At 40.5% G+C, this 13,608-nt stretch overlaps 1 protein-coding gene across 2 annotated transcripts in view; it reads left to right on the top strand.

Moving 5' to 3' along the window:
- Nucleotides 1-13,608, top strand: part of QSER1 (glutamine and serine rich 1) — a 52,994-nt gene that overhangs the window by 29,392 nt on the left and 9,994 nt on the right. For both annotated transcript variants that reach the window (XM_033928066.1, XM_033928065.1), the window contains exons 9-10: nt 2,822-2,959; nt 11,442-11,539. In XM_033928066.1, the coding sequence (XP_033783957.1) occupies nt 2,822-2,959; nt 11,442-11,539 (236 nt within the window). The remainder of the gene's footprint in view (nt 1-2,821; nt 2,960-11,441; nt 11,540-13,608) is intronic.

The following is a 13,608-nucleotide window of genomic DNA, read 5'->3' as shown; positions in this document are numbered from 1 at the left end:
TTGGACTTGCTCTTTTTAACATCTTTGATGGTTTTGTGGAAGAGCTGTTTGGTAAGATTTGCCTCTTTGTGTATGATAGCAAACTCTGTAATAGGGTAGACAACTCAGATTGTGTAGATAGAATGAGGAAGCTTCAGGAATGGTCCAGAAATGGGCAACAATGAATTAAAGGTTAAAAAAAATGCAGCATAGTTTAAAGTTTTATAGTTTTATTATTTGTAACCTACCCTTATCCAGAGCAGAGAACAATTGAACATACATAATAAAAATATATCACACTGAAATAACACATTTCAGAACTATATTGATCAAGTACTCCAGTGTGCTGTATTGCAATAGTCTAGCACAGTTTCCAAAAACTAACATGCATTTGGACTACAAAACTTGAGAGAGTGGTACAGTATGTGGTGTTGGTGTATCTGATGATCTAAAATAGCCAAACTGGTGGATAGGGAGAGGAACTGCAAGCAGGAAAAATGAGGCAATGTTACCTCTCTAGAAGCCTCTGGTGAGTCCCCATTTAGAGTATGGCGTTTAATTCTGTAGTCCACAGGCTTCAGGAATGGTCCAAAGGGCATCTGCTAAAATGATCAGTGGCTTCCACATAAAGCATATGGGGACAGACTTAGGCTTTAGTATGCATACTTTGGAAGAAAGGCCATTATATGGCATAAACTGAAAGGAAACTGGTTTGGGAGGTATATGTACAGAAAGCACGGTAGATGTGTGGAATGACCTCCTGGTGGAGACAGAGTGTATCTGAATTCAAGCAAGCATGGAATTTCTAAGGGTGAGGGAGATAGTAGATGCTATGGATGAATAGAAAAGTAGCCATACTTGGATAGACCGAAGGTCCATCAAATCCATTATCCTGTTTCCAACAGCGGCAAACCCAGGTCACAAGTATCTGACAACATCTCAAAAGAATAAAACAGATTTTATGCTGCTTATCCTAGAAATAAGCAGTGGATTTTTCCCAAGTCCATTTTAGTAATGGCTTATGGATTTTTATTTAATAAATTATCCAAATCTTTTTTTAAACTCTGCCAAGCCAGCTGCTTCTTGCAACGTACTCCAAAGTTTAATTACACGTTGAGTGAAAAAATATTTTCTCCAATTTATTTTAAATTTACTACTTAGTAGCCTCATTGCATGCCCCCTTGTCCTTGTATTTTTGAAAAGAGTAAACAAATAATTCCCATCTACTTGTTCCCCTCAGTATTTTATAAATCTATCATATCTCCCCTCATCTGTCTCTTCTCCAAGCTGAAGAGCCCTAGTTATTTTAGCCTTTCTTCATAGGGAAATCATCCCATCCATTTTTGTCACTCCTCTGTACCTTTTCTAATTTTGCCGCCTTATGTGTTGTGAGCTAAGATGGTTATCCAAGATGGAAGGGACAGATTGGGGCCATGTTAGGAAGTTTTAAGCCATTTGAGAATCGGCTTTCTTTCTTGCAAATGATTTTCTCTACTTTAATTCATGTGAACACTGCTCTATAAAATAAAATTCTCCAAATGTGGAGCATAGGGCGAGACTTTTAAATCTTAGCATTCCCAACTTCCCTTACAGACTTATTTCTTTGAACAATATTTGAAACAGTATTTAAAAGAAAGCTGCTTCCCTTAATTAGCTATTTTATTTGCCTTTTAAGGAAAAGGCAGAGAGAACTACAATCGGCATTCTGTGGACAGCCTAGACATTGGCATTCTTTGAGAGTTCTGGTGAAGAAAGATCTATTCAAGCTGTTTTACTGGTTTTCTTTGTCTTTTCAAATCATATAAGAATGCTGCTTTGACTTTTTATTTTGTTGTAGGAATTCTGTGTTCATGGATTAAGAGTTGGATGTTTCCGAACTTTAAAAAAAATTTTTTTAATGCAGACTCAGCAAACACCCAGGCTATTTTTGCAAATAGAAGGCTTTATCTATTTTCTTCAGCATCCTGTTATGTTTTCTTTAGATATCTCTTATGAACCTATGTAATCCACTTTGAGTGTGGTTGTGTAATTACAAAAAGGCGGTATACAAGTCCCACTCCCATTCTCTTTCCCCTTTCTTCACTTGAGAACTTTTCTTGATAAACTGTTTTTAGCAGGATGTTACCATCTCTTTCCATGTTTGGGGGCTTAGTGGGATATGCGCAATGTTTCTTTCCATATGAGTGACCTTATTTATAGAGCAAGGTATTTACATTTTTAATGCTATAATGCAAAAGAGCACAAATAATAATTGCCTCAGTCTGTAATCACAGGAGTTGATAACTTTAGCTGGGACAGGACACATTATCCAGCAGTAAGCACAGACTTAACATCAAACTAATAAACGCTGTAAATATCAAATGAACGAAAGCCAATGAATGAGTCAAATTAATTTATGACATCTATAAAATGTGACAAAAGATGTCTTTCCTTTTGTCATATCCTTGTGGCAGTGTACTTACAGTAAACAGCTTCATAGAGAGTAAATAGTCAATCCAGTGATAGTATAAAACTGCACTGACTATGCATCTGATGTTTCTTTAAAGCCTCCAAAGATCACCTCATGGATATGGGCAGGATGGAGCTCTCAGTCTTCCAGCATCAAACCTCATAGGCAGTAAGGTTGCAACAATAAGAGTATCATTTCCACTCAGTTCCTAAGAGTAGCTTCATAGAGAGCAAGTAATTTGCAAGAGATATACATTGAGATTACTTGAGGCATGATGGGATGTGGGGATGACAGAAAGAGGAGCAGTTTCTGCTAAGTGGCAGTGTCAAGGCTGCTGTATAAGCAAAGAGGGAACATCACTTGAATTCTTATTAGACTTGAATTGTTTTTCAGAATTGGAACTTCCTCCTCCTTTTGTGACTCGCTTTCTAAATACAAGAGCTATGAAAGAGACTTTTAAAAACTACATGGAGCTGCTCATAAACATTGCTTTGAATCCTGATACATGTCAGGTCTTGGAAAAAGGAAATGGTAAGTTTTCATAAGAGCTCATCTTTTGAAATCTTAGGGATACCACACAGAATAGTGAAAAAACTTAATTTGTATGAAATCTGGTTTCCTCCCTAAGTTCGAAATAATCTATCAACCATGCCTATCTAATTTTTTATGTAATCTGTTTTGAATCTGCAAGGAATAAAGTAGAATATAAATTACCTTCAGCATAGCATAATCAGTTGGTGGTAAAGAACTTACAACAGTTAGATCCCACCTGCTATTCATAAGAAATAAGATATGCCATGCTGGGTCAGACCAGCATCCTTTTCTGCTTTTGGCTACATAACAATTCCATACTGGATTTGAAGATCCATCTAACCTAATATCCTGCTTCCAAGTTCACAGGTACCTTGGCAGAATCCCAAAGAGTAGCAAGATTCCATGCTACCGACCCCGGGGATAACTAGTATACCTCTGGGATTACCACTAGAGAATGACATGGTAACCCACTGGAATGGGGAGGAAAAAAACTGGTTGCCACGGGTATGGGGACAAGGCCATTCACCACCCCGTGGAGTGGTGAATGGCCTTGTCCCTGCAGTTAAGTATCTTGTGCATGTTGCCTCACTCACCCCTCCCAGTCAGCAGCCCTTGTGATCATGCGTTCCAGCAGCACCCTCCCTCACAATCTCCCTCCTTTCCTTCCCCTCACCTTTGCTGGCGATTTTTAGTTTTCTCTCTTCAAGCGTCCCGAGCCTTTTCACAAATCGCACATGGCTGCCCTGAAACTTCTCTGACACGAGCCGCCCAGGCGGAAACAGGAAGTTGCATCAGAAGAGAAGTTTTGGGGCAGCCGTGTGTGTGACTTGTGAAAAGGCTTGGGCCACTTGGAGAGAAAAAACTGAAAATTGCTAGCAAGTGAGGGGAAGGGAAAGAGATGCCTGGACCGTGGCGATCAGGAGGGGGCTGCTGGACCGTGGACCGTTCGAAGAGCACTGAAGAGAAGTGGGGAGGGAGAGAGGAACAGACGCTAAAGGGGAGCAGGAAGTGGGTAGGGGAGAGAGAGAGGGAAACACGCTGGAAGGAAGTAGAGAGAGAGGGGGACTGGAGGGAGGAGCAGACGCTGCATGGAAGTGGGTAGGAGAGAGAAAGGGGAGCAGACACTGGAAAGAAGTGGAGAGAGAGGGAGGCACAGACACTGCATGGAAGTGGGGAGGAGAGAGAGAGGGGAACCGGCGGCGATGGAAGGAAGTGGCGAGAGAGAGGGAGCCACAGACACTGGATGGAAGTGGGGAGGAGAGAGAGAGGGGAGCACATGCTGGATTGGGGAGACAGATACCAGTTTTGAGGGGAGGAAAGGAGGAGAGAGATTCTAAAAACTACCTGGGAGAGGGAGTGAGAGATGGAAGGGAAGAAGACAGAGATGCCAGACCATGGGGTGAAGAAGATGGGTGCCAGACCAATGGGGGGAAGGGAGAGGTGGACAGTTTCTGGTAAAGGCATAGAAATAGAGCAGATGCCATATGGAAGAGGCAGAGAGAAGGCAGTGGATGGAAGGAAAAGAATGACGAGAAGATGAGGAAAGCAGAAACCAGAGGACAATGGTAGAAAAAAAAAAATTCTATATCTTTTCTTTTTTTTTTTTTTTGCTTTAGGATAAAGTAGTATTGTAGCTGTGTTGATAAACGTTTATAAACAAAGCCCTACCAGCAGAAGATCTCTTCCTCTAGTTCAGCAGCCAGAACTCTGATTTATAAAATGACAATTGTACAGAATATTGCTCCCTCTTATATTTTTAAGTTTTTAGTTATATTTAGTTTTCTTAGTTTATTTAGTATTTTGTTATTTTCATATACCTTATTCATAGTTTTACAGGGTTCTGCACTTTTTTCTTTTAATTTTCACTTGGGCGAGTCAGAAAACATCTTGGAAAGGAGGAGTTTTGACAGTTGTAGAATCGCAGCATAACTGTCTACAAACCTAAAGGCCTAGAATGGTGCATTTTCAGCAGAGGCCCTTCCTGCGTCCTTCCTTCCTTCTCCCCCGATCCAGCAAGAGATAACGATGAGCATAAGGAGACGCCGGTGCCGCACCAAAAAGAGCGGCAGGCCGCAGAAGCAGCGGCGGGGACTTAAGAGCACAGCTACGCTCCTCCCCTGATCCAGCAGGGAATAACGGTGAGCACAAGGAGACTCCGTGGCCACACCGAAACCAGCGGCAGGCAGCAGAAGCAGTGGCAGAGACTTAAGAGCACAGCTCCGCCCCTCCCCCGATCCAGCAGGGTTCTATACCATACTAGATATCGGATCTGAGAATGGTGGCAATTGACCGTTTAATGCAGCTGATGCACCGAGATGATAGTGGCGGTTGTCTGGCTGTTGCAGAGGTCATCTGATCCAAATGACAGCCTGCATTTTAGCATTGCATTGACTCTGATCTAAATGACTAGCCTGTATTTTGGCACTCATTACTACTTCCTGGGAAACCTCATGGCTGAAATATTGTGTGTTGGCTTGGCTGCATACGTCAGGGCTCAAGGAGCATACCAGCTTTCTCTCCTTGGCATATCGTCTTTATGAACTTCTAACATCAGATCCTATTGTCTGATTGGAATTTATTTTATTTTTATTTATTGTTTTCTCAGGTACTTTAGCTAGATTGTGAGCCTTCGGGACAGCTAGGGAAATCCAAAGTACCATTTTTATTTATTTTATTACTTTAATCTATCTTCATTGTAAATCGCTTTGATCCTCACAGTATAGCGGTACATAAGAAATCAAATCAAAATATTGTTTCATTTTATACTTAATAGTTTTATACTGAACTTATTTTATTAGAGGCTTGTACAGGTGGGATCAAATGGTTTGCAGAGACGGGGACTGAGTTCACGTAGACGGGGACAAATTTTTTTCCCCGTGTCATTCTCTAATTACCACATTCTCCAGTTTAACTATTCATTGAGTGAAAAAAATAGTTTCTCCTATTTGTTTTAAAAGTATTATCATGCAGTTTTATGGCGTGTCCCCTCATCTTTCTATCTTTACCCATTCTACTCCTCTTGTGATACTTTCCTATTAACTAACTCTTCTCAAAGCTGCAGAGAAGAAATTCCTAACAAGGAACCCTGCTTTACAAAACTTTGCCATATCAGGAAGATCAGTGAAGTTTCTCCTGATGTATCAAGGTTTTGTAAAGTAGGGATCCTTGTCAGGAGTTTCTTCTGTGCAGCTTTGAGAAATTGTTTGAGGAAGAATGAGATGGCTAAATGGCCATGTGGGAAAATTAAGTGCACTATAAATAATTGTATGTCAGACTATTTTATGTAAGTTTCAAGTTTAATAGAGATTTGATTAATCGCTTAATCATAATTCTAAGCGATGTACATAATAATAAAATTACAAAATATGGGGAACAATACAATGTATAACAAAAACAAGGTCCAACAGGACAAACTTAACAGAACTAAGAACGCAAGGGAGGGAAGGGATAAGAACTACAAATTATTTGAAAGTTAATGGGACATACAAGGAAGATACATAAGTAAAGGGAAGTTAAAAATTACTTCAATAAGATTAGGCAGAAAAAGTAAAATTAGTTGAAAGACTAAATGGCTAATTTTCAAAGGCGTCTTTAAAAAGAAAGCTCTTTAGTTTACTTTTGAATTTTTCCAAGTTTTGTTCTTCCCTCAAATAGGAAGTGAATTCCAAGTTTGGGGGGCTGTAACTGTAATAGGATTTATTTAATCTGGTGGAGTGTTTTTTTGTTGGGTTTTTTTTAACCTGATATGTGACTAGTCCATGAACTTTAGTGGAGAAACAAGTTTGCTGATTTTGCTTTCTGATTGTTTCCTGCTCCTGGATTAATTAGTCTAGTGATAATTGCAATCGCCCATTATTATACTGTTGCTCTATTTGCCAGCTTTCCCAATCTAGAAAGTGAATAGAAAATGTATTTACATTGGTGTGATATACAGGCTTTCTTCACAGATAGATGAAGTGGACAGAGATTTAATAGTAGACATTCAGGCCCAGATTCTCTAAAAGTGCGTCCCGATTTTAGGCAGCTGTAGGCGTCCTACAGCTGTCTAATCAGCCAATCGGGATGCACGTTTTTTTTTTAAAAATGCTCCCCAGGCAGGCCGCCTATATTGAAGGCGAGGCCCGCAAGACACCTAGGCCCTGATTCTGTATAGGACGCCCGGGAGATCCTGGATTCTCTACATGGAGAAACTGTTCCAGCAGTTGATAATGGAACCCACGCAGGATGGGGTCATACTGGACTTAGTGCTTACAACCAGGGAAAGTGTTTCTGATGTTACAGTGAGTGATCATCTGGTATCAAGTGATCACTGCATGTTACGGTATAGAGAGTGCTCATTCAAAAGTAAAGTTTCTAGACTTTAAAAAACAAACTAACTAATTTTGTTCAGATGGGGGATTACATCAAGGAATTGTTGTCTGGATAGGAACATCTGGAAGAAGTAGGAAAGCAGTGGCAAAGCTGAAAGGAGCTACTGCTAAGACAACAAACCATTTTGTAAGGAAAGTAAGTAAAAGTAAGAGGAAAAGGCCACTTTGGTTCTCAAAAGTAGTAGCTGAGAAGATAAGGAAGAAAAGGTTAGCTTTCATAAACTACAAAAGATCTCAGAAAGCGGAAGACAGGCAAAAGAAGCTGGTCGAGTAGTCAGGAAAATAAAGATACAAATGGAAGAAAAAATAGCCAACATGGTAAAACAGGGGGGGAAAAGCTTTTTTTTTTTTAGGCTGAAACAATTTTTATTGATTTTCAAAAACAAGGATAAAAAACCTACCAAACCGTACAGAATAATAAAAATCCAGTACATCAACAACAAATCCATAAAGCTCCACCATCCAATTTCCTACAAGCCCAACTCCCCTCCCCCACCCGACACAAAGATCCAAAGAACAAATCAATATCAGAAGACTTGGACTCTTATAGCCCTCTGAGATAAGAGGTTCCCACATCCTGTACCCCAAAGAGAAGGGATAAAACCTCCTATCCCTACGCCCCTGGTGTACTGTCACAGCAACTGCCCAAGCCTAAGGTGTCATTAGAAGGAGTTCAAGATGTCACTATGGGTTCGGGGAGGTAAAGATTGTATGTAGGAATCCCAGATTTGAAGAAACTGGGTTTTTTAAAGTGTAAAGCTAAGATGAGCTGCCCTGTGCTCCAATAACAACATCATGCAAACAGTTACACAATAAGATGGCAAAGTGTCACTTGCCAAAACTGAAAGGATCACCTTTTTCCCCAAGGCACCCACCTTTCTCATAAATTGTCACTGGCTCCGTAAAGGGAGGGGAAAAGCCTCATATTTATCAAGTAAGAGGCCTGCCACGGACAGTGGAATAGTATGACAAAGAATATGGCCCACATAGGACAAAATCTTTCTCTAAAAATAATTAACTCTTGGACAGGACCAAAAGGCAAGGAAAAATGTATGGGTCAATTGGGAGAAGACTCTATTTTTAGGTATATTAGTGATGGGAATAAGTGCAAAAGTGGCATTGCGAGACTCAAAGATGAAGAGGGAAAAATATGTTTCAAGTTTAATAAAAATTTGATTAATCGCCCATCCTGGATTCTAGGCGATTTACAATTTAAAATGGGGTATACAAATTTAAATTAAAAACATAAACAAATTACAGAGACAGACAAAGGAGAGGGAGAGGGCTGAACTACAATAAACTTAAGAAAAGAACAAAAGGGGGAAGAACAAGAGGGAGGGGGAGAAGATTCTTCATGGCTGCATTTACTAGTTTGGGGAAGGTGGGCTAACAGTGCTCAAAGGCATCTTTAAATAAGAAAGATTTCATTGCCCCCTTATATTTATCCAAGTTTATTTCCTCCCTGATATGAAGGGGTAAGAGTTTCAAGTAATGTTGTTGTACGGTGAGTCTTAAGCAAGGGAATGAAAAATAAATGTTGGGATTTAGAATCTGATAAAGATAATGCTGAATTACTTATAATAAATATTTCTGTTCTGTATTCACAACTGAAATGCTGGGAGCAGGACTGCAGAAAACAAATGTAATTAATTAGTGATAGAGGTGTGGTAGATGGAGGATTGTGTTCGTGAGGATCTAGATAAAATGAATGTGAAGAAAGCAATAGGACTAGGTGGTGTATATCCGAGGGTACTGAAGGAACTTAGGGAAGCTTTGGTGGCTCCGCTGGCCGACCTTTTCAATGCTTCTCTAGTATCAGGAGTGGTACTGGAAGACTGGAGAAGAGTGAATGTGGTTCCTCTCCACAAAAGTAGAGAGTTACAGGCCAATAAGTCTGACTTATGGTAAGCTCAAAGTTGTAAAATTGCAAGAGGACCTTGGGAGACTGGGCGTCAAAATACTTTGGAGGAAAGGCGGGAGAGAGGAAGCTATGATAGATGTTTAAATACCTACATGGTGTAAATGTGTACGAGTAAAACCTCTTTCATTTGTAGTTCTACTTTTCCTCTCGTGTCAGTTTGATATGTGAGTCTTTGTACTTGTCTTTACTGGATATTATTTAGCTATTAATTTTAAGGTGTCTGTATTACCCTGTTTTTGCTTTTTATTGTTTTAATTTTGAAAAGGCAGGATAACAAATTTTTAATAAACTTGAAACTTAATTTGAAAGGAAGTTTTGGAATGAGATGGCGTTAAGAGGTGATAGGTTCAGGAGTAATCAAAGGAAATACTTTTTTTATAGAAAGGTGGTAGATGTGTGGAACAGTATCCTGGAAGACCCGAAGGGCTAGGCCGAGTTTCCGCTCACTGGCTATCGGGGAATAGGCCAAGTATCCGTTCACTGGAGCTCTTATGCTTGCAGAGGGTTTTGGGCTTATCGAGGGTTAGGCACTAAGCCCGCATTCCTCTGCTCGAGGGTTGCCCAGGAGCTCCTGTTTCTAGGAACTCCAACTATGCTCCTTTCTGCTGGGAGTCCCTGTCAGTTCAGGGTGAAGTCCTTCTTGACCCCTCAAAACTATACTTTTCAAGAAATTCCTGAAGGAGCCCTAACTTCACGTTCTCTTAATAACTCTAAATTTGACAAACGTGCTTCCATTGTTACTCCCTTTCAAATCTTTTGTAAACCGCCTTATTCTTAATAACCCGAGTAATGTCAAAAGATCCACCCTTTACCACTCTAGTAAATCAATCGTTCTCCCAATGTAACCCCCGTTTATAAATCTTTTGTAAGCCGCCTTGAACCGCAAGGTAATGGCGGAATAGAAATCCGTAATGTAATGTAAAATGTCCCCCCAAGGATTGAGGGGTCCAAGCCAGAGCTCCTCTCCCTATCAGGAGTCCAGTTTAAGGTTCTAGGAGTCTCTTTTCTTTACAGATCACCACTTTTCTCTGCCACTTGATTCTTATGCAAATTAGTTATTCAAGTCCAATGACAAGGTCATTCAATCTTGACTACTGGGCAACAGAATACTCCGGAGCAATAGGGGTAGCTGGTTCCTAACACTACCCACCTAGTCTTCCACTATGACTAGAACCACCCCAATTAGTAACTAGCTGAACCCAGTTACCCCCTCTTTACTCCTGGGTTGTCTATTGCTCATGGGCACTCTGGGTAGAGGTCTTTCTGAGGGAGCCGGCCCTTGGGACAGTACTCTCTCACGTGATGGGACGTACACCCCATCACAGAAATCAAGAAAGCATGAGATAGGCACGTGGATCTCTTAGAGAGAGGAAGAGATAAAAGTTACTGCGGATGGGCAGACTGGATGGGCCAATTGGCCTTTATCAGCCATCATGTTTCTATGTTTCTAAAATGGCAGATGACATTTATTGTGAGCAACTGCAAAGAGATGCATGTGGGAAAGAGGAATCCGAACTATAGCTACATGATGCTGGGTTCTATGTTAGGAGTCACTGCCCAGGAAAAGGATTGCAGTGTCATTGTTGAGGATACGTTGAAACCCTCAGCTCAAAATGCGGCAGCATTTAAGAAAGCAAATAGAATGTTAGGAATTATCAGGAAAAGAATGGAAACCCAAAGATAAAAGTGTTATAATGTCCTTGTATTGCTCTTTGTTACGGCCACATCTTGAATGCTATGTGCAGTTCTGGTTGCCATATTGCAAAAAAGATGTAGTTGAATTAGAAAAGATACAGAGAAGGGCAACAAAAATGATAAAAGGGATGGTACGACTTCCCTCTGAGGAAAGGCTTAAGTGGTTAGGTCTCTTCAGCTTGGAGAACAGACTGCTCAGGAGTGATATGATAGAGGTTTATAAAATAATGAGTGGAGTGGAAATGGTATATGTGAATCACTTGTTCTCTCTTTCCAAAAATACTAGGACTATGAAGCTACTAAGTAGTAGATTTAAAACAAACCAGAGAAAATATTTCTTCGCGCAATGTGTAATTAAACTCTGGAATTCATTGTCGGAGAATGTGGTGAAATCGGTTAGCTTAGCGGAGTTTAAAAAAGGTTTGAATGATTTCATGGAAGACTTGAATGTTTTGTTACTATATTTGTTAATATTTTTGGTCTTCTTTTTCAGATGTGCCACTTTTGCCTTGTATGAAAAAAATTGATGGCATGTTAAATGAGAACAGAAAAAGGCTGCTTTCCAAATTACATTTGGATAAATCATTCAAGGTACTTAATTTTAAAAAATGTTAATACATTCACTTACCAGTGTAAAAATCAGCCATGTTTGGCAAATGTATTGATGTATTATAGCTCTGATTGTGTGTGTTCACTATGCTGAAGAGTCTTGTATTTGGTTTAGCAGTACTGATCATTTTCCTGGAAATTCTCTTCATAAAATTTGCTGTACTGGGTCAGACTAAAAGTCCAACTTAGCCCTACATCCTGTTTCTAGTAGTGGTCAGTACCAAGGTTTCATGCTGCTTACCACCAGACCTTTTTTAAACTGTGCTGACTGCTTTTACCACATCCTCTGGCCTGTATTCGTGTTAAATGTACTACTATGTAACCTCATGACTTGTCCCCTGAAGAATCATCATAGTTATAGACCTAAACAAAAATGCCATATTAAAACTAGAAATTGGGCGCAAGAGTTTACATTTTATCAGATAATTGCCAAACAGGCCTTTATTGCTTTAAATTCAAGTGATGAATTCAGATGTCTGAGCTTGCCTTCCTTTGAGGAGCTGGGGCAGGAGTCCCACAAGCTGAAGATCTGGAGAGTTCTGCTTCATTATCCTTAGTTTACGATTGTTCATTTTCTTTCAATGGTCAAGTGGCTCATTGGGAACTTTATAATGTTTATTCATTTAACATAGTAACATAGTAGATGACAGCAGATAAAGACCCGAATGGTCCATCCAGTCTGCCCAACCTGATTCAATTTCAATTTTTTAATTTTTTTCTTAGCTATTTCTGGGCAAGAATCCAAAGCTCTACCCGGTACTGTGCTTGGGTTCCAACTGCCAAAATCTCCGTTAAAACCTACTCCAGCCCATCTACACCCTCCCAGCCACTGAAGCCCTCCCAGCCCATCCCCCACCAAACGGCCATACACAGACACATATCATGCAAGTCTGCCCAGTACTGGCCTTAGTTCAATATTTAATATTATTTTCTGATTCTAGATCCTCTGTGTTCATCCCACGCTTCTTTGAACTCAGTCACAGTTTTACTCTCCACCACCTCTCTCGGGAGCACATTCCAGGCATCCACCACCCTCTCCATAAAGTAGAATTTCCTAACATTGCTCTTGAATCTACCACCCCTCAACCTCAAATTATGTCCTCTGGTTTTACCATTTTCCTTTCTTTGGAAAAGATTTTGTTCTATGTTAATATCCTTCAAGTATTTGAACTTCTGAATCATATCTCCCCTGTCCCTCCTTTCCTCTAGGGTATACATATTCAGGGCTTCCAGTCTCTCCTCATACGTCTTCTGATGCAAGCCTCCTATCATTTTCGTTGCCCTCCTCTGGACCGCTTCAAGTCTTCTTATGTCCTTCGCCAGATACGGTCTCCAAAACTGAACACAATACTCCCAAGTGGGGCCTTACCAATGACCTGTACAAGGGCATCAACACCTTCTTCCTTATACTGGCTATGCCTCTCTTTATACAGCCCAGCATCCTTCTGGCAGCAGCCACTGCCTTGTCACACTATTTCTTCGCCTTTAGATCTTCGGACACTCTCCGTCCGTGCATATCAGCTTCTCACCACCCAGCATATACGGTTCCTTCCGATTATTAATCCCCAAATGCATTACTCTGCATTTCTTTGCATTGAATTTTAGTTGCCAGGCATTAGACCATTCCTCTAACTTTTGCAGATCCTTTTTCGTATTTTCCACTCCCTCTTCGGTGTCTATTCTGTTATAAATCTTGGTGGTATCTGCAAAAAGGCACACTTTTCCTTCTAACCCTTCAGTAATGTAACTCGCAAACATATTGAACAGGATCGGCCCCAGTACCGAACCCTGAGGGACTCACCTTTCCTTCCTCCGAGCGACTTCCATTAACCACCACCCTCTGGCGTCTGTCCGACAGCCAGTTTCTAACTCAGTTCATCACTTTGGATCCTAACTTCAGCCCTTCAAGTTTGTTCAACAGTCTCCTATGAGGAACTGTATCAAAGGCTTTGCTGAAATCTAAGTAAATTACATCTAGCATATGTCCTCGATCCAGCTCTCTGGTCACCCAATCAAAAAATTCAGTCAGGTTCGTTTGGCACAATTTACTT

Source organism: Geotrypetes seraphini, chromosome 19 (genome assembly GCF_902459505.1).
Source record: "Geotrypetes seraphini chromosome 19, aGeoSer1.1, whole genome shotgun sequence".
NCBI classification, from domain to species: domain Eukaryota; kingdom Metazoa; phylum Chordata; class Amphibia; order Gymnophiona; family Dermophiidae; genus Geotrypetes; species Geotrypetes seraphini.
Note: the sequence above shows the minus strand (reverse complement) of the source record. Positions and strands in the feature narration are given on the sequence as shown.